Source organism: Melopsittacus undulatus, chromosome 4 (genome assembly GCF_012275295.1).
Source record: "Melopsittacus undulatus isolate bMelUnd1 chromosome 4, bMelUnd1.mat.Z, whole genome shotgun sequence".
NCBI lineage: Eukaryota > Metazoa > Chordata > Aves > Psittaciformes > Psittaculidae > Melopsittacus > Melopsittacus undulatus.
Window position 1 is genome coordinate 98479494 of NC_047530.1, and position 22905 is coordinate 98502398.

General features: G+C 45.8%; 1 protein-coding gene across 4 annotated transcripts in view; it reads left to right on the plus strand.

Annotated features, from left to right (window-relative positions):
- Window positions 1-20223, plus strand: part of WBP1L (WW domain binding protein 1 like) — a 60824-nt gene extending 40601 nt beyond the window's left edge. For 3 of the 4 annotated variants that reach the window (XM_013130430.3, XM_005154551.4, XM_031053859.2), the window contains exons 2-4: window positions 5605-5707; window positions 16319-16480; window positions 17930-20223. In XM_013130430.3, the coding sequence (XP_012985884.2) occupies window positions 5605-5707; window positions 16319-16480; window positions 17930-18663 (999 nt within the window). In that variant the 3' untranslated portion in view covers window positions 18664-20223. The remainder of the gene's footprint in view (window positions 1-5604; window positions 5708-16318; window positions 16481-17929) is intronic. The other variant, XM_034062317.1, reaches the window with a different exon arrangement.
- Window positions 20224-22905: the final 2682 nt, after the last annotated feature.

Sequence of the window (22905 nt, forward strand, 5' to 3'; positions counted from 1 at the left end):
CTTCCAGTGGGTGCCAGTTTGGCAGCCTCTCTTCAGCCTGCTGTTGGGCTTTTCATGGTGTCCCACTGTCTATAATGCATTTCCATTATTAATCCCCATCTCTTCCAGGTCAAACAGTAATTTGCTACGTAGTGCCTTGACAAATGGCATACCTGAGGTTTGGAGAGAAATGGGAGAAGGTCTAAAGAACTGGCTACCCTAGAAGACAGGAATGGCATGTAGCCTGCTGTCAGTAAATGCAAATCACATTTGCACACAAATGTTTTCCGGGATGTCTGGGTGTTACCAAGGTTAGGATGAACAGATACTCTGTCAGGTTGAATGACACACAGAGGCCATATAAATGGAAGGTGCTCGTATTTAGGGTAATGGAGGCCAGAGGAGACAGAGCAAAGAGCTAAAATGGTTATTAGATCTCTGTGATATCAGCTACTGCTGGTTTTGGTTACCTGGTTAATGCCAGCTGAGGAGTCATCTTTTGTAGGTGGTTCACTGCCAACTATGCACTTTTGAGCGTGGGCTGTGATGTTTGTTGCTGCAGTTGCACATATTAATTTTCAGCTTGGAAAACAGCCACACCAGTCTGGAATTTGCTCATCTTCATCTTTCTCCTTTTTGACATAGCAACAATGTTCCCAGGTTACCTGCTGGATTTTGAGAATAGAAAACTATGAAGTGCCTCGATCCTTTTGTTGTAATGGTACTCCACTGCCCATCAGTTCTCATTCCCTCAGTTTCCTACACTGGCTTCATACACAATAAATCCTAACAAATTTATGGATATTAATCCCAACCATTTAGTACTGAAAACCTTCAGAAAAGTAGGTTGAGGAGGTCTGATTTCATCCTTTCTTGCAGCAAGGTGCAATTCAGGCAACCTGCAGACCTTCCTGAATGCCTCCTGTCTTGATCATGCCCTAGATTTTGACCTTTTAATTTGACACGTAGAAAGTGGAGAAAATAATTGGCTTTTTTCCCTGGCACTGATGCTAATGTTTGCTGTAGCTTCAGATGTGACAACATGCAGCACTGCCTTGAGTCCTCTTCTACCTACCACTGCTGGGTATTTTAAGGATTATTTGTAAAAGCACTTGACAGCATGAGTGTGCTCCTAGCAGAGTTGCCAGCATGGTTGTGGGCTTATAACAAATGCCAAATATTAACAAGAAAATAAGTAAATCTTAACTTTTATTCTAAGTTGCTTTATAAAGTTTATGACAAGTGAAAACTAATCCAGAATGCCACATCTTAAATAGAGGCTTTCCAAATGCACTGAGGTGAGGTCTTCCCAACTCAACCAGTTTCATGAGACAGAGCCTCTACTGGATTTAACAAATGGCCTGTACTGGACTGAATGGGGAGAGAACACAGATTCCAGGTCTGCAGAGCTTTCTCCTGAAAGCTGCTGGCTTTGCAGTGAGGATCAGGGATCCAGTGTCTCCAGTTTCTTAGATCTGGATTAGCTCTTAGGATGACGCCAAGGAGACCATGATGCACATGAGTACGAGTTGCTTTACAGGTCAAAGCCAAACTCTTGAAATAAGCTGGAAATCTCCCAGGCTTTGCAGGTGGGAGATAACGGATGGCATGTTCAGGCTTCTTAGTTGCAAAACAGGAATATTCTGTTCTGATGGAGTTGAACAGTTTTTGAGAGCAGACCCATGTAGATACTGCTTAGTAATCCTGTCTGGAGGTGTCTACAGTTAACTGAGCGGTGGTGGGCAGGGATGTGCTTGCCTGGACAACAAGAAAACAAGACTGTCCTTCAGCAGGGGAGCTTGTATTGGAATGTGGTAGTCACTGACTATTGGGGAATAAAGTGCTTTTGGAAAGAAACTCTCTTCCTCCTTTATATAAGACTACCTAACATGCACCCTCCCTCCCCCCACAACCCCTCTGTAATAGTTTAGTAAAAACTCCATGCTGCTAAGAATGATTAAGATTTAAAATCGTGAGTGCTGCTTGCAGTGGAAGGTAGAAACAAAGGCAGGTCACGAAATGCTTGTACTCAGCTTTCTCCTATAAGATTTTTTTCCCCCAGATCTGTTTTTCTTACCTATAAAACTACTTGCAGTCCTGTGCCTCATCCCTACCTGTTGGTGTGAAAGAGGAAATAGATGCTTTTGTAGCGCAGGTACTTGTGATATAGTTTCCAGGAGACATTTAGACTATGGATTACTGTTTTGCTGATATGTCTTAAGTAGTTACAGTTTTGCAGCATGTGACACAAAGAAGGAATGGGAGAAGCAAGTAGAAATAATACAGAGTTGATGGTATGAAAAGTGCAGGCTGGGATTTAACCAGGAATTGAAGCCTGATAGAAGTGCTTGGTGGTGAGCAGAAGTTTCCTGACAAAAAAAATACCATGACCTGTGTACTGATGGCAGTGTGTAACCTCCTCCTTGGCTTGCAGAACAGTGCAAGAAACTGTACAGCTTGGTACAGAGATGAGTCTTGACTTAACGTGGGGAGAGGAAAGGAGACTGAAATGCTCAATCCGAAGGAGACACCTGTAACATGTTCCAAAACAATGCTCTCCTTGTGCTGGAAACTTTGCCTAGTAGACTTTTTCCAATGATTTGTTGTCTTTACATGTTATCTCTTTGCCTGTGCCGGGTTGAGTAACCTAGCATTGGAGGTAGCTGTACTCTGAGAAGGGGTCGGGCCATGTGACCTGCTGGGATCCTTTCCAAACTAAATTATTCCTTGATTCTGTGAAACTGTTTGGAAACAAGGGTGACAGTTCTGGGTCTGACACGTGGCACTGGGTCTGACGGCTCCCTGTTCCCAGAAACCCATTGGTGGCTGGGCTGGCAGAGAGCTGCAGAAAGGCTCTAAGAGAAGCTGCTTGGACTTTGAGGAGTATGGCTGCCACTGCAAGGACTTGAAAACCTGGGACTTTGTGAGCTCTGGGAGCTGAAAGCCAACTGCAAAGACTATTCAAAGGTACAAGTGCTTATATATTAGCAAGGAAACTAATTTCTCATGGTCAGTATGTAAAGAAGCTTCAGACCGCCAGATCTGAACTCTGCTTTAAGATGGTACAGCAGGACATTGCTTGAGACTTATCTCCAAAAGCAGGCAGGCTGAATAGCAACCTAGGTACTGAGGATCTTTTCAACATGCATACCTATCCCCTCATAGATCTGTTTGCCATCTGGGCTAAGAAGAAGCAACCATACACATAAGCATATGCTGTTGTGGAAAGGTCATTTCAGATACAGTGAGGTTGGCAAGAGAGAGTCAGGAAGCTCAAGGAAAAGGATAATGTGATTAAAGTCTCCAAAAATAAGACTTGTAGAAGTTCTTAAGTGGGGAAAATACAGTGACATTGAAGTTGTTACAGGTTGTTGCTGCCAAAAGACACGGATGTGTTCCTTATTGCTACTCTTTGAATCAGACATCACTGAATGGAACAAGTTTTGGGGGAGTAAACACAGGTGGTCAAGGACAGATCAGTGCTGTGGTGCAGAGTTGTTCCTGAGGTGGGACTCCTGTGCTTTCACCACCTCTGCATGATTCATTTGCTGGTTCAGCAGGTCACATTGATCTTTATGTGTCACAACCGCAGGCCTCAGCCGGTCGCTTTCTGGCTTGTGCATTATCAACAGGATTGCAATTTTGCAATGGGATTTTAATTTCTCAATTCTCTTACTAGGAGAGCCAAAATCTATGGTGCTCATCACTTACGTTAACTCTGCAAGGCCAATGAAAATGAGAAGTGCAAATAATAAGAGGAGATCAGAAATAGATGTGTCCTGTTTCTAGTTCTCTTTGCTGACTAACGTTACAACTTTTGGAATGAACAGCATGTCTGAAGCAGAAAATGCTGTGCTGGCTCAACAGTGTCTTGTAAAAGTTGCAGTTAGAGATGGAAACACTTCCTTACCCTATAGGAAAATGTTGTGTCTGCTGTTGGCATGCAGCCTCTCAAAGCAAGAACATAAAATGTTTGCTTTAGCTATCTGTAGTAAAGCAGTTCAACTGGTCTGTCCAGCAAGATGTTCTCTCTCTTGAGAAAGGAGGCACATACTCCTCCAGCTTGTTGCCTCTGTGGGTGAGTTCTAAAGAGTGATGTGTTGGTGGTTTTTAGAGCCTTCCTGTGGAAGGAAGGGAAGCCATACATCGTGTGCTGACTGGTGATTTCTGAACTGTACTCTCACCTGACCAAAAACCCTTTCAAAAGGGTTTTCCGAAGTTCGTGTGACTTCTTAGGAGAAAAGTGCAGTATGGGATCTTTTCTGTACTATGTACTTTAGGTGAGGGACCCACAGGCCCAGTGTGGGGAGATGCAGCTCTGACCGGGGTGCTGCATGGTGGTGGGATGCTGGTGCTCCCCCACATCCCCAGATGGACTGAGTCTCCTTAAGAACTTAGTGCAGGACTCTTCTGCGTTGAAACTGCTGCCTTACCTCTCTCTTTCAGTGAGGTGGTCCATCATTTGAGGTGATCTTTGTATTTTGTGCATATGGTGGCTCTGTAGAGCTGAGAAGTGTGGCTATGTGCCCTCATAAAATAGAGGGCAGTGCAGCTTGGCACGTGTTGGGGTCCGGTGATGTGTGTTCCTGTAACCTGCTGGTTGGGTTTTGTTGGGCTTTTTGTTTGTTTGTTTTGAAAGGTGTCCCTTACAAGACTAATTCTTTCAACACATCTTTCAGTATAAACCTCCCCACATTTTCTTTGCCTTACAATAAATTTTAAGTGAAAGAAAGTGAAAACTTTAGACTTTGTTACAGGTTTGTTTGCAACATCAATGTTTTTTATTAAGACCTCTGTTTCATAAGAAACTGTGTAGTGTAACTTCCAGGTTGCCTCAAAGCCTAAATCCTAGAGGATGTGCAAACCACAACCTGTAAAAAGCTTCTGTTTTCCTGTGTTTTGCACTTTTTCCCACCCAGAGTTTTAGACTAGCAGGAAAACAGAGACTTTTGTGAAGCGGTGCCCCATGTGGGGAGCAAGACCTTGCATCGTGGTCCTTTTCCATCTTAAGTGTCCCATGGACCTGCTGGGTGATAAAGTACAGCTGATTTGGCCGAGCTCCTGGACTACTTTGCTATTCCAGGAAGAAGTTTTACAGGAATGCTTATCTTACACAAAGCATATGGCTAATTATGAAGGAATCATTTTAGATTGGAATCTTGCAGGAACATACTGCAATTATCAGTTAAATCTAAATGAATCCAAGCAGTCTTTTCTCAAATTATAATGTTCTGTTTATGAATGCATTTCCTCCACTTGGCATTCAGCCCCACTAATGCAGCGATATTGTGTAAAACGTGGAACAAATGACGTCTCTTCCTTAAGAGAATGTCTGGCTCTTAGAACGTAGTAACCTTTGATGGGAAAGGGACGATGAGAAAGCAGGGCTGACTTGAATGCTAAAGCAATGTAACTCATAAGTTTGGAGATACGGGGTTTTCTTCTGAACAGTTGTTTGTGATTTTTGGTGATCTGTAGCTATTTTTTAACAACTTTATGTATTCTATAGTTTCCCAAGACCATAACTTGTGACTTTACAAATGCTTGCAGATCATTTAAGTAAAAAAAATACATTTACAGAAGATACTGACAAAACATCTTAAAAGTGTGTCTGTTTAATTTTAGGACAAGGAAACCTGCATGGGTGTCAACAATCAAAGTTACATATGTGAAACGGGCCACTGTTGTGGACAATCCCAGTGTTGCAACTACTACTATGAACTCTGGTGTAAGTCCTTCCATTTTGTATGGCTTCCCTTCCTAATCTGCATGGCTCTCATACAGGTCTGGCTTGTGTCCCTTGGGGTTTTATATTCAGCCCTTGTTACACATCACAATTGCATTTCACTGCAACACAAACCAGAGTTGACCTGACACAGCCAAGGAAATAGGGTCTCTACAGTGGGCACTGCATGCTTTTTTGAGGAGTAGTCATCTTGCCAAGTTCATGACTGGAGATTTGTTTGGTATTCTCATTGATTTGGGCAATACTGAGGGGTACACAAGTAAGGAAACCATGCTTGGGGGAGAAATGCCAATGCATGCTACACTAGAGTGTGAAACAAGCAGAGAATTAATTCAGTATCTTTCAGCTTATTGTTTTAGTTCTTTGCAAGAGTAACAGTTTAAATCTCGTTTATCTTTTTAAAGCTATCCTTTCGAGGGGGGTGGGGGCAGGACATTTATTCTCCTCGGGATGCATTGTGTTTGGAGCATAGCTCTTTGGATGGAGAGGGTCTTGGGCAAATCTTGCAGGCTAACAGTGGCCGAATACTGTGGGCTGTGAGGAACATACATTGCCCATGGCAACCCCTCTTACCTAATCTTTTCCAAAATCTGGCATTTAAAACTACCCATGTTTCCAGTGAGTGGTTGAGTGGCTATACCTGTTAAATCCATTTAGATGGCAGCAGGTCAGCAATACTCTGATAAAATTATATGGGAAAAATGGGAAGTTGAGAGGATAGGGAAGTAAGAAATGCTAAATTTTAAAGGCAAACTTTTACACTCGTGCTGCTCTGATTGTGTCCTTTCTTGAGAAGGAGCACAAAGGGTTGAACACTAGTGTTGATGTGCTGTTGTACTGCCAGGAGCTTAGGCTGAGAAGGCATCTGTGCTCCAAGAATTTGGAAATGTGGAACTCTGAGCTTTGCACCCCCACATTAGAGAGGCTGGAGAGGCTTTCTTACCATATCCAGTAGTATCCTGTAGCTTTTATGCAACTGTGCTATCTACTTAATCCCTCTGCTGTGCCCATAGTTTCACTTTCTCAAAGTATCATGTGTGTGGAAATGTATTATACATACAAAGATTGTCACTTAACCTGTATCTAAGGACAGGAATAGTTGAATCCTTTAGCCTGGAGACATGCTTTTACTCTTCAAATTAACCAGTGAACCATCGACTGTGTGGTTATAAACTAAACAGGAATCTAATAGACTCCTTCAAGTCACGCTGTGTTGATACTAGTGGCAGGATGTGAATGTATTGCAGACCTTCTACAGCAGCTCGATTTTCAGAAGTCTCTGAACACTTCAAGAAACAATTCATGACGAGGAAAGGGGAGGGGATGGGGAGTTAGGGGGACTGCTCCAGGGACCCTAGCAGGCTGAGAGACAGGCATGAATACATGGCTTCCTTGGGCTGCCTGGTTCATGTCCTAGCAGTGGGCTGCACAGGCAGGGCAGGACAGATGGCTGGAATTTGTTCTATATGGGGCTGCATGGACAAAGCAGAGAGGGGAAGGTCAGACCCAGTTTTGGATTTATGTGGGTGGGAATGTGGAGGAAGATGCACGTATGCAAGGGTTTACAGACTGTGGCAAGCAGGGTCTAAATTGAGCAACAGCATGAAGTACAGCTGCACGCTGGAGCTTGTTGCACAGTCGCCATCTTTCTCCCATGGACATCTTGAAAGAGAGGCTTAATTGAATTGGATACAAACAATACAGCTCGAACAATAGCCCCCTGCCATTTTAGTGGAATTATTTTACTTTAACTATCTTTGTGCTCTCAGTACGGCACGGATTTTGAGACTTGGCAGTGCCTGGCTGCATCATAAAAGTTCTTGGAAGATAAAACCAGATTTTGTTAGAAAGAAGCAGAATTTTTCAGGCTTCTTTCTAGGGCAAGTACAGAGGTCGTGCTGAGATCATGGAACAAACATATTAGTGGCACACACTGCTGGATGGTTCCTTGGGAGGAATGGGTTTTTCTGCATTGAGATTCATATCCCTTCTGTGTTGCAGAGAGCATCATATACCACACTGCGATGAGAGGAGTAAAGCAAACACGAGACCTGTTCTTCTAGGCTTTCTGCAAACTCAGGCAAATGTCCAACATCGATTTAAATTTGGTTAATGTTTTCTAAGCTCACTTTGCCATTGTGTTAGAAAAAGGCTGCTGGAGTGGGAGGGAGGAGGGACAGGGGAGCGTATCCTTTAAATGAAAACTCATATTCTAGAGCTTGTGAGCACAGCTGCAGAACTTACCTGCTGCTCCAGTTCTTGAGTATCTTCGGTAGGTACATATGGTGAGGCACTCTAAGACCTTCAAGGTGAATACCAGTGATAGTATATGTAAAATAGTCTTAATATAAGCCATAAATTGATGGTGTGGAGTGTAACAGCTTTACATGCTTGGGAATAGATTAGCTTTTAAAAAGTTATTATTAACTTTTGGGTTAATGAACAGTTAACTTAGCAGTGCCTTTAAAGTATGGCTTCATGGTTGTTCTGTGTTTTGATTTTAACCAGTGTATGTATGTACTGCAGTAGGTTTTGGGAAGTTTCTGCTCCTCTTGACCTTCTCGGACCACCAGTGCTTTTGTGTGCCTGAAAACAGACCTTGCTAGACTTGTTGAATTAAATCCTGGGTTTATTTACCACCACAGCTTTGTGGAGAGATGAAGCAGAGGAGGGTGGCATTTGAAATGGAAAAGAAAACTAGTTTGTCTTTGCCGGACATGCCTTCTGAAATGTGATCCTGTGGCCACTGTCTGTGGCCACTTAGAGATTTTTCCCGTAAAAAGGATCTTTTTTCCCAGTTTAAGAATTTGAGGGAAGTTTGTCTTTGAAAACAGCCGATCTCAGCATTTCTAGACAGCACGTTAAGTTTGCAGTAATTACAAACCAGTCCTTGTGGGCAGTGGAATAGGATGCAAAATCAAGGTATTATTTTGTTAAGGGGTGGAGTGGAGGAATGGAGAACATGATATGCCAAGCAGGTGGACGGCCTGTGTTTAAAATTAGATAGCAGCCCAGTTCAGATCCCCCACCCCACTCTTGTTAAAAAAAAATAATGAATAGTGCCATGCTGCCTAATAATAAAACTATGTCCAGATTCATACATATATAGGTCTAATAGCTATATAAAGGTATATTTACTTCTTAGCTCAAGCTTGATAGCTGGTAAAATGAGGGAAAATGTGCAGTATGCTCTTGAATTTTCTTGGAATAGAATCATAAAAAGTAAAAGGGAAGAAGAGGCTTTACTGTTGCTTTTGTATTTGTTTGGATGGTGGTTGGGCTGGTTCAACATTTTAGCTTAACAGTTGCTTTGGGCTCCCCAGAGAGCTCACGATCCCCAAGGTGGGGATTGTGGTCTTGGGAGAATGGCAGCAGCCACTAGGGTTTGCTTACTTACAGTTTTCATTCAGGTGTGTTATGATGTGATTGTGATTTACTGGAGTTGCCCAATGTTGCCCTTTCTCCAGGCCTGACAGGCATCTACTGCTTAAATATTCCAAAATACCATTTTCCAAAATATAGAAGGAAGGTAATTGGGGAAGAATGCCATTCCTGCCTTTTACAGGTTAAGAATTAAGGCTCAGATGTTTGGATTTTTCATGAGTTTAAGTGTATAATTAGGGATGAAACCCAAATCCAGATCTCCTGACGTCCATCCTTGTATGTTTTCTTGCCTATTGAGGACCAGCATGAAACTGAATGGTTCCAGAGGCTCTGAACACAGCAAGAAAGCTATAGAAAGTAGTTTGCATAGTGTGGTTGGAAAAAGGGTCCACCATGCTTCAGGAATCATGGAACATGGAAACAGGCTGCTGGCCACTGTGTGCAGAAGATCTTAGTTTTAGGATTTTAAAGTTAGTGGGCTTAGCTGATCTTAAGTCACATAGATACTGTACAGCAAACCAGCACTGGCGATGGGTGAGTGTTCAGATGTTGCATGTGCCTATTTTGCTTTATTTTGACTTCTTCAGCAAAGTAAAAAAGTTGTTGATTGTTTGGGCCTTGGTGGAAGGGTTGTACAGGGAAAAAAATGTTCTGTTTGCAGACAGCACAGTTGATGTTTTTGCTGATTTTGAACATTTTGCTCATCTCTGCACACTTCCCCTTGGAATCTCTAGACAGCTCTTTTCCCCAAAAAGCATGCTGCCAGAAAATTTTGGCAGGGATCCGGTTAGTTGCTAAAACTAAAGCAACTGCTCTACCACGTACATGTTCCAGCTCAGCTTCATAATAGGAATTCATTTCCAAAACTTGCTCCAGTCTCCAAAACTCTCAGTCAAACAACACATCAGTCCCAAGTTTTCTTCCTTACTGTCTGTTATCTTATCCTTCAGTCCATGTCCTTTTCCAAAGAGGGATTTACCCTGTTCCTTGCCTTTCACTTAGCCTCCTACGTGGTTGCACTGGCTTTCTCTTTAGATGTATCAAACTTCACCTTTGGCTGCTGTTACTCCTCAGCTGGTGCTTCAGCGATAATGCTCCCATGATAAGGCCTAGCTGACAGTATAGGACAAACAAAACAAATGTCACAACCATGCAGAAACTCATGATAAATAGGGTCACTGAGGGAGTTATTTCCTGATTTACTTGCACATTTTTTAGCCTAATCCAGACAGCAAAATTGTCTTAAGCTTGTTTTGATGTGGCTCAGTAAAATTCACGAACCCAAAGGAGAAGGCAAGCTGTCTTGCATAGCCTGACAGTGCAAAAACTGACTTTTGCCCTGTGTGGCCTGCTTCTACGTGCTCTGTGTTGAGCATCAAGGAAAGGAAAGAGAGTTTGCTGGTGCTGGTGCACCCCCTGCCTTTTGTACATCCAGCCCAGCTTCTCACCAGATACACAGATCTGTTGGTGCAGTGATCTCCAGATCTTGCTTCCAGGTGTTCTGGAAATGGTGTCCGCTGGTTTTCCTCTCCACTCCCTGTTAGACTGCTGCTCAAAGTGCATTTTACCAATATGAATGTCTTGGGAGGCGTAAGTCAGATGGAACTGACTGGACTTGCATCTTCTGGAGCACAGAAACAATTGCTGTTCAAATGCTCCCTCCCCAGAAGAGAGGCATAAAAACAGTGCCTGCAGATTTACTGCCTCAAGTTGATTCCTATTGCAAGATAAGCAAAGGATTTTTCTGAAATCTGTCTTTTTCCACCTTATCTCATGGCAGTGTGTGTGCCACGTATACTGGGTACTGTTCTGAAAACTAGAAAGCAGCTGCAGATAGCATCCATCTCTTTTTGTCTGAGTTAGCAGTCTGGGAACAAGAAAACAAGCAGAAGTTGGAAATGTTGGTTTCAGCTTTTCTTTTGCCATTGTACTCTACAAATACTCATAACTTTTTCCTGCAGTGTGATCAGGCTGGGGCTACAGTCCTATTGATTTAAACTGACATAAAGCTGTCATTGAAAGTCATAGTCTTTCTCTTGCTGCTGTTGTGTTTGGTAGATGAGTTTCAACCTGCTCTGGTTCCCTCAAACCAGTTCAAACCGCAGCTGCGGCACAAGAAGGGGTGGAAGAGGCAGCAGGAGGTATGGAAGAGACAGGCAGAAGAGGATCTGTGCTGGATGACACTATTAAACTGAATGCATCCAGGTTCTGGTACCAAGTAAATCTCTCTCCTGTTTTTGATGATAGCCACCATTTGGGAGACCACTTTCTAGTCAATGAAGTTGTCCCACTTCTGTTCAGAACCAGGTCTCATGGAGCCAAAGCTATTACCCATATGCTTGTCAGGCAGACACAAAACCACTTTGCAATGTGTTTTGGCTTGCTTTTAGGGGACTTCCTTCCAGCAGCAGAGTGATGGCATTTGCCCAAGTTTACCATGAACTTGAGGGCAGATTTCGCTGTTCCTACCCTTGGAGCGCTCCAGAAGACATTTTCCTTTTTGCACAGGATAAAAGGAGTTCCCCTGGACGGGAATGCTGATGGCAACATCCCATGCAGCAAATACAGTACATTGTCAGCCTGAGCATTGCTCCCACCTTTTTCATGCGGAACAAATGCTCTGAGTTATTTTTTGTTAAATTATTTTAATCTTAATCATTCTTAAGTTTGAGCAAAGCTCTGGTCAGCGTCCCAGGAAGGTTGTTCTTGAAGCTTTCAGCCTGGCATGTTATTTCGCAGCTGGTAGAAAATGTCTCTGGTGCACGACCATGTGATGAGGCTCCCTTTCCCAAGGACTCTTGAAGTGTAGCTGCCTTCTCTCTCTTCGGTATTTCCTCTGCTTGTGGGAGATGGCTTTCCTAGGAGCTAATTCTGTCCCTGGGTATTTCTGCAGCTCCAGTTGTGACTTGGAGCTTGGTGCTCTTGTAAAGCTTACAGCTCTGAGCCTGTCCGATGCTGGGTAAGAGGATGACACTTCTTTTTTTTATGAAACATTTTGACGCCCTGGCAGGGAAATCTCTTGGCAAAACTCAGCTCCTTGGCTGGGTCTGATTCACCCCTTGGTTGCATCATTATCCACCCATTAGCATCACCAGTGAATTCGGCAGAAAATACTGCAGTGTTTCTCAGGATTGAGCCTTTTTTGGACTGGAGAGTTGTTTCAGCTTCTGACTCTTCCATAGACCAAGAATCCGCCTGAAATTACTTTCAAGTCCAATGGTCCCCTGGGGCATGTTTAGCTCTGAACTGGTGCACGACTTCTGTTGATGCTCATCATCAGTGGTTGTTTTTCCAAAGACTCTGTTTGCGTTTTGCCTGTCACATTGCCCTCAGGTTGCCATGAGTTTTCAATCCCAGTGGTCAGCGACAACCTGGCAGTGGGTAATAGTATCTCTCCATTCAGACATTTAATGGCAAACTTGGATCGAGATGCCCAGTTGTCTCCCAGCCTTTTTTCTTTTCCAGTGACTGCAGTGATAGCTCAGCACAATGCAGCTGAAAACCAGCTTGTGTCCATTTGGGAAGGAGGCACACACTGAAGAGCACAAGGAAGGTTTTAGGGGTTGGTGAATGCAACTAGAAGCCCATTTTTACTTGCCTTTTAGAGGCCTTTTAATGCCAAAATTTCTGGTGCCTCTGCACATCTTGCCCATTTTCCGCACAAGGCAGAGCCAGTACCTCCTTTCACCACAATCAAGGTGTTAGCGTATACCACTCCTGTGCTCAGCCTCCACGTTTCCTGCTTGAGTAGTGTTGTCTTTGGGTGAATTTGAAATACCCCTCCTGCCAAATGAGCCACTGGGTACATGAGCCAGCGTTCTGCTTGGCTTACTTCCTTGCCGCTGGTTTTGAAGCCAAGCATCACCAGGTGTGTAAATGCACAGCTCAGCCCTGGACATCTTCACTGTTCACTCTATACTCTTAGACATAATATTTACAGTTGTACTTGGCCTGTATGCATAGCTTTAGTCCAGATAAATGACCCTACTATATATCTGCTAGGCTTTTATAGTTTTTCTGTTCTGCAGCCAAAATTACAGCTGTACCCAAACTTCTGGCTAGGGCATGTTGTAGAGCCTTTTATGGAGGCCCTGGACTGCCAGCACTGTGCTGGGCTTGCAACTAGAGCTACATCAGATCCTCCTCTCAGTGCTGGCACCCTTCTTCAAGTGGCAAGCAAGGAGCCCCTCATGTACCTCAGCACCTATTGGGTGTCCCATCCTATTGCATCCTATGCACTGGAGGGACTTTGAGCCCTGCAGTACAGATGTGTCGTTCAATGACAAGCATGAGGAGCAAAGCCATAAGGAGGACACCAGAAGCCAGTAAATGGCCATTGTGGGCACACACCGCTGACCTCCTGTGATCATCTAAACAAATCCTTGGGCTCATGCTGAGTCAGGGGTTGAGTAATTCCTAGAAGCTCTAGGAAGTGTCAGCGGTTAATGAAACCAGGCAATAATGTGGTATTAGTGGATTCTTTTTCTGGCAATTCCCATGAAAAACAACAGATCTCATCCACTTGTGGTTGCGAGCGTGCATGGACCCTTTGCACAAGAACGGAGGTGTTGTTCCTGGCACTGTGGCCAGATTGCAATCCAGTAAATTATGGTCTGCTTACTTAGAATGCCACCTGTGGTTTCAGTAGGATCCAACATTAATTTATTATCCTGAGCTGTTGTATGTTGTTACTGCCGGTTGTTTACAGAGGTGCCGCACGTCTTCCCAGGAATGGCTGAGCTTACTTTGACCCCTGCTCTGAGCTTGTGCATCAGTTTGTCTGCAAAGCACTTTGGGATTTCTCTGGAATGGGTAGAGAAGTTTTTGAAAGAAGTACTTTATTATTCTTCTGGATGCAGGCTTGGGTGGGAGCAGTTATTCCCTGCAGAAAAATTCGGCTGCTACAGCTGAGATTGCTTAACAGTGGCAGTTCTCCAGGACATCTTAACTAACTAAGTGCTGCTTGCTACCATTGCTTCCAGAGTCGTTGGGAAAGGACATGATCAAATGTGTTAAAAAGCATCTGTTTTCATAACTGTGGCTAAAATCCCTGGATAGCTGGGTGTAATTTTCCATTATTTTTTGAATGCATGATCACGGACTGCCTGTTGAAAATAAGGAGTACTTAAAAGATGAACTGCAGGCCTGTCTCAGTGCATGGTGGCATGCTGTGCCAGTGACCTGGTTTTGATGAGTGTGTTCTTGCTTCTTCAGCAACTAAGAGGCAAGGGACCTTCTCTTAGCAGGAAAGAAGGTGGGAGTCTTCAGACAGCAAGGCGATGTGTATAGGGTTTGCATGGCAAGGTTGTGGCAGTGGGGGTAGCTACAGGGGTCGTTGCAAATGCCTAGCTTTGGAGGGAAGGGTGGACTAGGCAAATCCTTTTAGTTTTTACCAAAAGGTTGGTTGTTTTTTTTTTTTTTTTTTTTAGAAATGGAAGGTGTTTGGAAGGTAGCAGACACTTTCTCAGCTCAGATGCAGAGCACATCTCAAGTGCTTCATCCTTTGCTTCTCTGGAGTGAACATCACCATTTTCTCTCTGCCCTTTGTGGTACTGTTGAGTAGGCTGGCTAGAAAAACTACCTAGGAACCTTAATTTCCAGCCAAGCAGAAAAAGATGGAGCATGTAACACCTTCATTTGATAGCAAGGTTTGATAAGTTTAGGTGTAAGGTGGAATCCAGTCCATTAGGGAGGTTGGTTGTGCAAGGCAAGAGAGAGATTTCACTTTGCTGTGCCAAAATACATAAAGAATTCGGGTTGCAACACGGGGAGGTGAAAGTCCATGCTCAAATGCTCACAGGCACGATATGGCACATCCAGTTCACCTACAAACAGCTCAGTGCGGGTCTGTGAGATGGGTGATATGGGTCGATTGCACTTTGTTCTGAGCCAGAGCAGCACTCCTCTCATTCTTCTAATTCCTAAACTGTTCACCTTTCCCCACCCAGCTCTTAGCAGAGAAAACATTGCTAACTCAGCAGGGGATGCTGAAAACATCAAGGTACAGTAAAGATGGGACTAGAGGTTTTTACTAGGGAGGAGAAAAAAGCAGTTTAATCGCTCAGGGCAGAACCATGCTGAAAATGGGCTATAGCATGGGGAGTCTTCATTTTGACTGTTTGGTAGTAATGAAGAGTGGCAAAGGTCCTGCCGAAAGAAAAGCAGTGCTGTGATCTCTGTGGAGTGGTTGTCAGGCCTACACGTTTCTAAAGGGGGAGCTCTCCTGGTGTCCTGAGCTGCAAAACCTGAGCTTGAAAAAGAGATTCAAACAGGTAGAGCTGGGGGCTGCCCTTGCAGGAGGCAAAAGCCTAACCTGCAGTGAATGTTGTAGCTCTTTTGAAGTGTTTCTCAGAAACGCTTTTCTCATGCATGCAAGTGTGAAGGGAGATCTGTGGAAAGGGGAATTTATTCCACATGTTGGAGGGAGTGGAGGAAATGCAGGAAGTGTTCTTTATAAATTCCCTTTTAAGGAGCAGTGTATGTGTGGTACGACAGGGCACCGAGACCAGCCGTGACCACAAAGAGAGCAGAAGTTAGATTTCTTGAGGATTCAGTGTGGGGGGCTGGTTTAATCCAATTTTGGATAATTTAAGACATTGAATACAAAAATAAGTTTTAAAAATATTTTGAGACATTTATGTAAAAAGAGTATGGTTTTGTTAAACATAACAATGAAGGATTTGGGATGGGAATTAAAGAGTAGTGCAAACAAAAGCAAAACATACTGCTTGGGTTTTTTCCTCTTCTTCTGTGGTCAATCTGCAGAGTGTCTTTTGTGTCTTGATTGTTATTTTCAAACCAAAGTGGCTGTAGGAGACAAGTTCAATGTTATTCACAGCTCTTCTCATATTTTTGGCTAGAAGAAATGATATCCAAAGGGTGGGAGCGATGATGGAGGGAGCTTAGCTCTGTCTCCATATTTCATTCTTCTCTAGAGTTGTACTTAGTGAACATACTCCACATTGTACCAAAGCATTTACAGAGCTACCCAATTCTGTTAGGGCTACCCAAGGCCTGTGAGAATAGGAGTCCACTATGCAGTCAGGTCTGTATTGAAGCCTCCTGGCACAACATGTATTTCTGCCTTTAAGAGCAGTGCACGGTTCACATCTGGGCTTTCTAACGATCTTCCCCATTGCCTTTGTGGTGTTTGCTGGGTTTGGATGTGGCTCCTGCATTGTGGTTAACACTTGCTCTCCCCCACTGCAGGGTTTTGGCTGGTGTGGACCATCATCATCATCCTCAGCTGCTGTTGTGTTTGCCATCACCGACGTACCAAGCATCGTCTCCAGGCCCAGCAGCGGCAGCATGAGATCAACCTGATCGCATACCGGGAAGCCCATAACTATTCAGCCCTGCCGTTTTATTTCCGTATGTACTTCACACTGGTTTTCCTGGAGGTCATGGGTAGCAGGGCAGCAGCAAGTTTTCTGTGTTGGGTGGAAGCAGGCAGCAGTGGTTGGGCTCAGCAAAAGGCAGTGGGCAGCTTTGTAGCCTAACCTTGGCTTGTAGAGATGAGGTGGCATATTCCAGCTGCTGGATGCATTTGACTCCCCCTTGAGTCTGGAGTTGAACCACACCAGCTACAACACCTTCACACCCACCCTTGATTTGGCTTTGGGAGTACAGTGATTCCCTTAGTGCTTTTCTGGGAGGGCTCTTATAATAATCTCATTCAGGACTTCATGGATGCTCCTCCTTTCTAGCCTGCACATGCTGCTGGTGGGACTGAGGTGTAGGAAGTGGCTTCTTGAAATTCAGTCACACAGGGTGGGTGGAAGTGGTGCCTTGGGAGGGACTGTGCTGCCTCCTGCCCTGTGCTGCAGTGACCAGACCACGTTGCTGGTGAGCAGCCCTAGGACTGGGCAGGAAGGAGCTGTTGCCCATGGCTCAGGGAAAGTACAATTGCTTTGTGCTCTCCTTCGTGCCCTCCTATGCTGCACTAGAACAGCAGGCCTTGGCCTCTTGTCTGGTGGTATCGCAACTGAGTTTCCTGTAGCGGACTGTTGAGTTGCATATATGAACTTGCTTTTCTTGTTCAGCTCTTGCAGCCACCTCAGAAATAATCCCCAGCAGCCTTTTTCTTCCCAGGGATACCCAATTGCACATGGAAAACTGCAGTGCTGTCTTTGTGTTTCCAGTATTTAAGTCAATTCTGTCTACATATAGACTGTTTTGTTGCCTCTTAAGAAATAAACAAAATCTGTCATAGATTTGTGGGGCTGTAAGTACAATAAACCAAACTTTCTTGACAGTACTGCCAGTTTGTTCTTCCTGCACTAGAAAAAAATGAATCCAGTGTTAAAACAACAACGGAAAGCCAGGATGCTTGTAACTGCTTATGTCTCTTCATATGTGCACAAAGCTTTGTGAGATGAGGTCTCTGCTCTTGAAAGTGGAATCTTGGCTGAGAAGCCAGTGTTGGAGAGGGCTGGTGAGGTATCTCCTAGGATGTTCTCTCCAGCTAATGCAGGCCATCCCTTGGTGTGGTTTATGGGGCTGTACTGGGGTACAGGGTAGTGATGGTAAGTTCACTTGGTAGCCCTGGGCAAAGACTTGAGAGCCAAGAGATCAAGCTGCTGTTCCAAGCTATGTCCATCTCCTCCTGTAAAGGTGCCCTCCTGTGCCACGATTGCTGCTTCTCTGTAACATGATGTGTCTCATTTGGGCTCAGTTTTGGCACCCCTTGTAAAGCCCCTTGAGCTGTTCAGAGGGAAGGTGCTGGTAGGCAACAAACAGCTAACAGACCTGTATTAATGACTTGTTTCTTGGGATAAGCTGTTCAAGAAATAACTTCTCCTCCTTGCTTCCCACTTTCAGGGTTTTTGCCAAATTATTTACTACCTCCCTATGAGGAAGTGGTGAACCGACCGCCGACCCCACCACCGCCATACAGTGCCTTACATCAGCAGTGCGTCCCAGCAGGCAGCAGTAGCACAATCCCAGACACGCCAAGAAACCTACAGCCAGCACAGAGCAGCTCAGCAGCACCCAGTGGCAATAACAGCAGTACTGACCACCCCGGGTCCCCTGGCCTTGGGGATCCCGAGCCCTCCACCACCACACTTGAGAGAGCAGTTGCCAAAATACAAAGCATTGAGCCTGGTGGTACCAGCACAGGAGCCGAGCTGGTGGAGAGGGCCAGTCCCGATAAGGATACTGAGTGCAAGGAGGAACTGCTCAAAGGTTACAGCTCTGAGAGCTTAGAGCAGAGCAGCGCCATTCCCGATGCGAAGGACAAGACGCCGGGCAGGCAGCGCCGCTTCACTGGCGACTCGGGCATCGAAGTCTGCGTATGCAACCGGGGCCATCACGATGACCTCAAGGAGTTTGATGGGCTCATTGATGATGCTCTGGACGGGCCCCTGGACTTCTGTGACAGCTGCAGCGGCCGTCCCCATGGGGATGAGGAGGAAGGGCTTTTTAATGCCTCAGAGGAGCAGCACCGTGAACACAACCACCACCACCTGCCCCGGCAGCCGGTGTGTGTACTCTTGAACACAATAAATGAGCAGGACTCTCCAAACTCTTGTACCAATAACTCCCCCAGCTAAGGTGGCAGAGTGGAAAGGAGAAAAATAAACAAAGAAATGAGAGTGGAATAAGAGGATAACAACTTTAATAGGAGGAAAAAAGGTGATACAACCTTTTATTAGTTTATTTCTGTTTCTCCCCCTCCAGTATAATTCGAGGACTAGTCCTCGAAGGCCCGGCGTGTGGGGGACAGGTCGCTCGGGGTTTTGTTAATCATGTCTGTCCTGCTCCGCAGGGCAGGGACTGGTGTTTCTCAATGAGACCTTCTAACAAATGGAATTTTCCCAATGGTGATTTTGGTGATGGTTATTATGAGTTTGTTGGTTTTAGTTTTCTGAAAACATTGCTTTATCTCGCAATCAGTAAAGCTCAGCAGATCTCACCCTGGGAGGATACAAAATCACCGTCAGGCTTCAACCTCCAGGTGTCTTCCCAGAAGCAAGCAGCTTCTGACAGTGCTGGCAGTCAGTAGCCCAAGAGTTCTGGTTTGATATAGTGCTCTTGAGGTATTGGGGATTTGTTTTCGTTTTAGCTTTTGTGTGTGTGTGCGCGCGTGTGTGCGTAAAGTTTTCCTGAAGCTGATGAATGCCTCAACATCACCCCATAACCTCTGGTGCTTCAGTGTTTAAGACAGCAGGTAGGAAATTTCCCACTTGAAGCTGGTGACTGAAGGACCAGTTTCTTCCAGAAGGAGTGTTAGTCTGCCGTGAGCAGTTTGAAAAGAAAGGCTTTGCAGAAATTTGCCTTTATATGTCAGTTTTAAAGACAAGCGTATTCCTTCAATGCCTCCAAGAGCACAGTTAGAAGTAGAATCCAGGCAGCTGGGCTGCCTTCCAAGTACTGTGGTCTCCGAATGACCTTTTCCCGGTGTGCTGCAAAAGGGCTTGGCTTTATTTTGTTCCTTTCTTTTCACCCCGACAGCAGCACACTGGAGTTAAGATGACAAAAAAGAACAGGGCTCTCTTTGGCCAGCGTGCCTTCAAGCTTCAGCGATGCATGTTGAACAAATGGAGACGAGAGCTCCGTCCATTGTGAAGGGATGATTTACCATGTAGATGTGGAAGACCTGTGCAGTATTTTTGTTTGAAATCCAAATGTTTGGTGCGATTCTAATGTTGACCACTTCAAAGAAATGAATGTCTGTTTTCCTTTTGTTTTTATGGTGCCAACTGGCTACTGTACAATGTCTGTGAGCGTGTGTGTGTGACTGCAATCCATGCATGCAAGTCCTACTGGTAATATGAAAACCTGCTGTAAGACTGCAAGAAAAATTTACTGTAGCTTTGCTTTAATAAACGGTAGAGATTTTGTTAGTGACAACCTGAAGGAAAAACAAAGAGCTTGAAACTAACATTCCCTAGCGTGCTCATGTGGAAGAGAGCACAGTTCACACTATGTATCTTGTTCTCGGGTTTTCTCCCCGGCCCTTTTATAATTATGGTCATCCTGATCATTACTGTTATGGGGGGGGGGGAAAGAAAATTGAAAACTGAACTTGGACATACTCAGATTTAATTGATTGAAAACCAAAATCAGTTTTAAATAAGGTGGAAACCAAAATACAATGCCTTTTCTGATAACTTGCCTGTGTGTATGTGCATCATTTTGTGAGTTAAGAGCAAGGTTTGTCTTTAGTTTGTGGTTGTGCTTTGGTTTTTGAACCGGAGATATGTAGCACTGTGCTGGATAGAGATGACAGCAGAACAAGTGGTGCTCATCTCGGTATTTAGCCACGTGTTTGAGGAGAGCACTTTTACCTCACAAGGTTTAGGAGAATCTCACTCCTTTGCCTGTCACAGCCTTTCTGTTCTATCAGAACAAGCTGATGAAAGCAGCTCTTCAGTTTGTGTCTTGGGATGCTCTTAGGAATGCAGGACTTTGGTGGGGATTCGGGAGACCTTGTTCCTGGATACCTGGAGTGTGAGAGGTAACGGAGAGGCTGTACTCACCCCAGAGCCACGCTGGCTCCCTGTGTACTGACCACCCAGGGACTGGTCACTCACGGCTGTTCACTGACCACGTGCATCTTTTGAGAGGAGAATTAAAGATCCCCAGTGCCACCCTTAGGAATTCTGTACGTATTGGCACTGGGTTTTGCTCCTCACAACACAGAGGAAGCTAAAACAAAGCACGTCAGTCCTTATGGAGTGGGGTTTAACTGCTCTAAGTCCTGGGGTGGCCCCATGGCAGTGGGAGACCCCCTGCCAATGTTTTTGTTGGTGTAAGACAAAAATCTGTGTTTGCTTTCGTGCCACCCCACTGAGGGTGGGGGAAACCCCACTTCTATGGACATACTGGTGCTTACCTCTAAGCCAAGCTGCTATTTCTAATGTTAAACCGTCAGGAGGCACAGACCACATTTCTTAAGCCCACATGTGCCTGAGGAGGAGCAGGACAGCCAGTGTGGCTCTTAGACCTGGAGCAGGAGGAGTGGTGCAGGGCAGGACACTGGGCAGGGCAGCTCCTTGGAGGCATCTGGCTGGTGTCTCTTCAGGGCTAAAAACAGGGGTAGGCAGAGAGCAACCAAAGCTCCAGCTTTGGAGCTTTAGAATGGTGCTTGATCCTCAAGTGTGCCCCTCGGTAGAAAGCCAATATGACCCAAACAGAGCTCTTCTCTGAATGCATGCTGTGGGTGTAAAGTGCTGGAGAAGCGAGGATGCAGGCAAGTGTGCATCTCTTACCACTGGGGCACCAAAATCCACCCATTTCAAGCTATAATGCGCAAGTGTTTTATGATTGTCATAAATACACCACTTCAAAACCGAGTTGCAAACAGTGCAGCACAATTGAGGGCAAATTAGTGTCAATCCACGGCTAGATGTTTTTCTTTGCAACATGCTTCAAGTGTTGGTGCCAATAATGCTTGAAGTCTATTTTTGCCAGAGCCTTTGGCAGTGCAGTGCTGCTTACACGGCATGTTTTTGGCCACTGAAGTCAGCTCTGAGGGCAAAGACCCAGCGGGTGTCCCTGCAGGCATGGGGGATGTCGCCTGGGGACAGGCACTGCAGAGCCCCATGTGATGGCTCAGGAAGCATGTCCACCAGGCACGACTGGTGGATGCTGCAGCATCGCCTTGGTGTTCCCAAGGGATGCTTCAGCTCCAACAATGCAAACTTATCCCTCTGGGAGCACCGCTCCAGTTTTTCTGCAGTGTATTGTTGCACATTTGTACAACCCAGTGTCTGGGTGTTGGCTGAAGATGGAGGAGTAGGGAACGGTGTGTCTTGGTGTGTGCTGGCAGCCTATTCTCAGAGCTCCTACCTGCCGAACTCGAGGCGAAGGAAAGCTGAGGCACAGTTAAGCTTCTGCATTATGCAGTCATTGAAAACTTCCTGGGGCAGGAAACCTGAGCAAGGCTCCGGGACAGCAGCACAGTCTGGAAGCTCTGAGGCAATGGGAGCGCTGGGGTGCCCGTCGCGCTCGGGAACGTGCGTCAGCGGCGGCAGCCGGGGCTGCCTCGCTTCCTGCCCCTGCAGCCCAGGCTCCCACAGACACATCCTCTTCTGAGCCGGGCTCGACCCACAGTGACCCACTCCCAGCGGAGCTTGGCAGGGATCCTGCTGCAGTGACCACACTCCCTGTAGCCAGCTGCCTCCCGACCCTCACTCACCTGCCCAGGAGGTGTCACCCCCTTGGGTTTGGATCTCTTGTTTATATAGGAAAAGCCTGGAGCAGGCTGGGTGCGCAGTGGGGCCGGCAGCCCCCGCTGGAAGCAAGCTGTGCAGCATACCAGAGCGAGCAGCCTGGGAAGGCCGGGATCAGTTGCTGTTCTTCGCCTGTCTTCATCAGAGCTGGTTCCCCCTCCCCTGCAGCACAGCTCTGCTGTTATCAGATGGGCCCGGTGCCCACCGCAGGCATCTCACGAGTGGTGCAGTCTCTGTGCCGGGGGTGTCACAGGCTGCTGGGGTGGTTCTGGGTTTGTTTTCGGGTGGTGAACAGCTGTGTCCTGAGCTTTGTGCTTACTCAGCCTGCCTGGCGCCCTGCCCGACGCCAGCCTGCAGGTACTGCCAGCATCGCCTGCGCCTCCGCTGCTGGCTGTGGCTCTCCAGCACAGCCTGGGGTGTACAGTGGAGCCGCTCAAACTTGGAGGGCTCCTCGAGTCCCCCTTGGTGTGAGCTGCAGCTCTGCTCCATGGGATACAGTGTGGGAACAGCCATGGGTGAAAAGTCTTCATCCTTTCCACTATCACTGGTTCCTCTTTCGAAGCCCCCCTCTGCTGCAGGGAGATGCTGTTTCCTGACCCACATAAGCTGCCCTCTAAG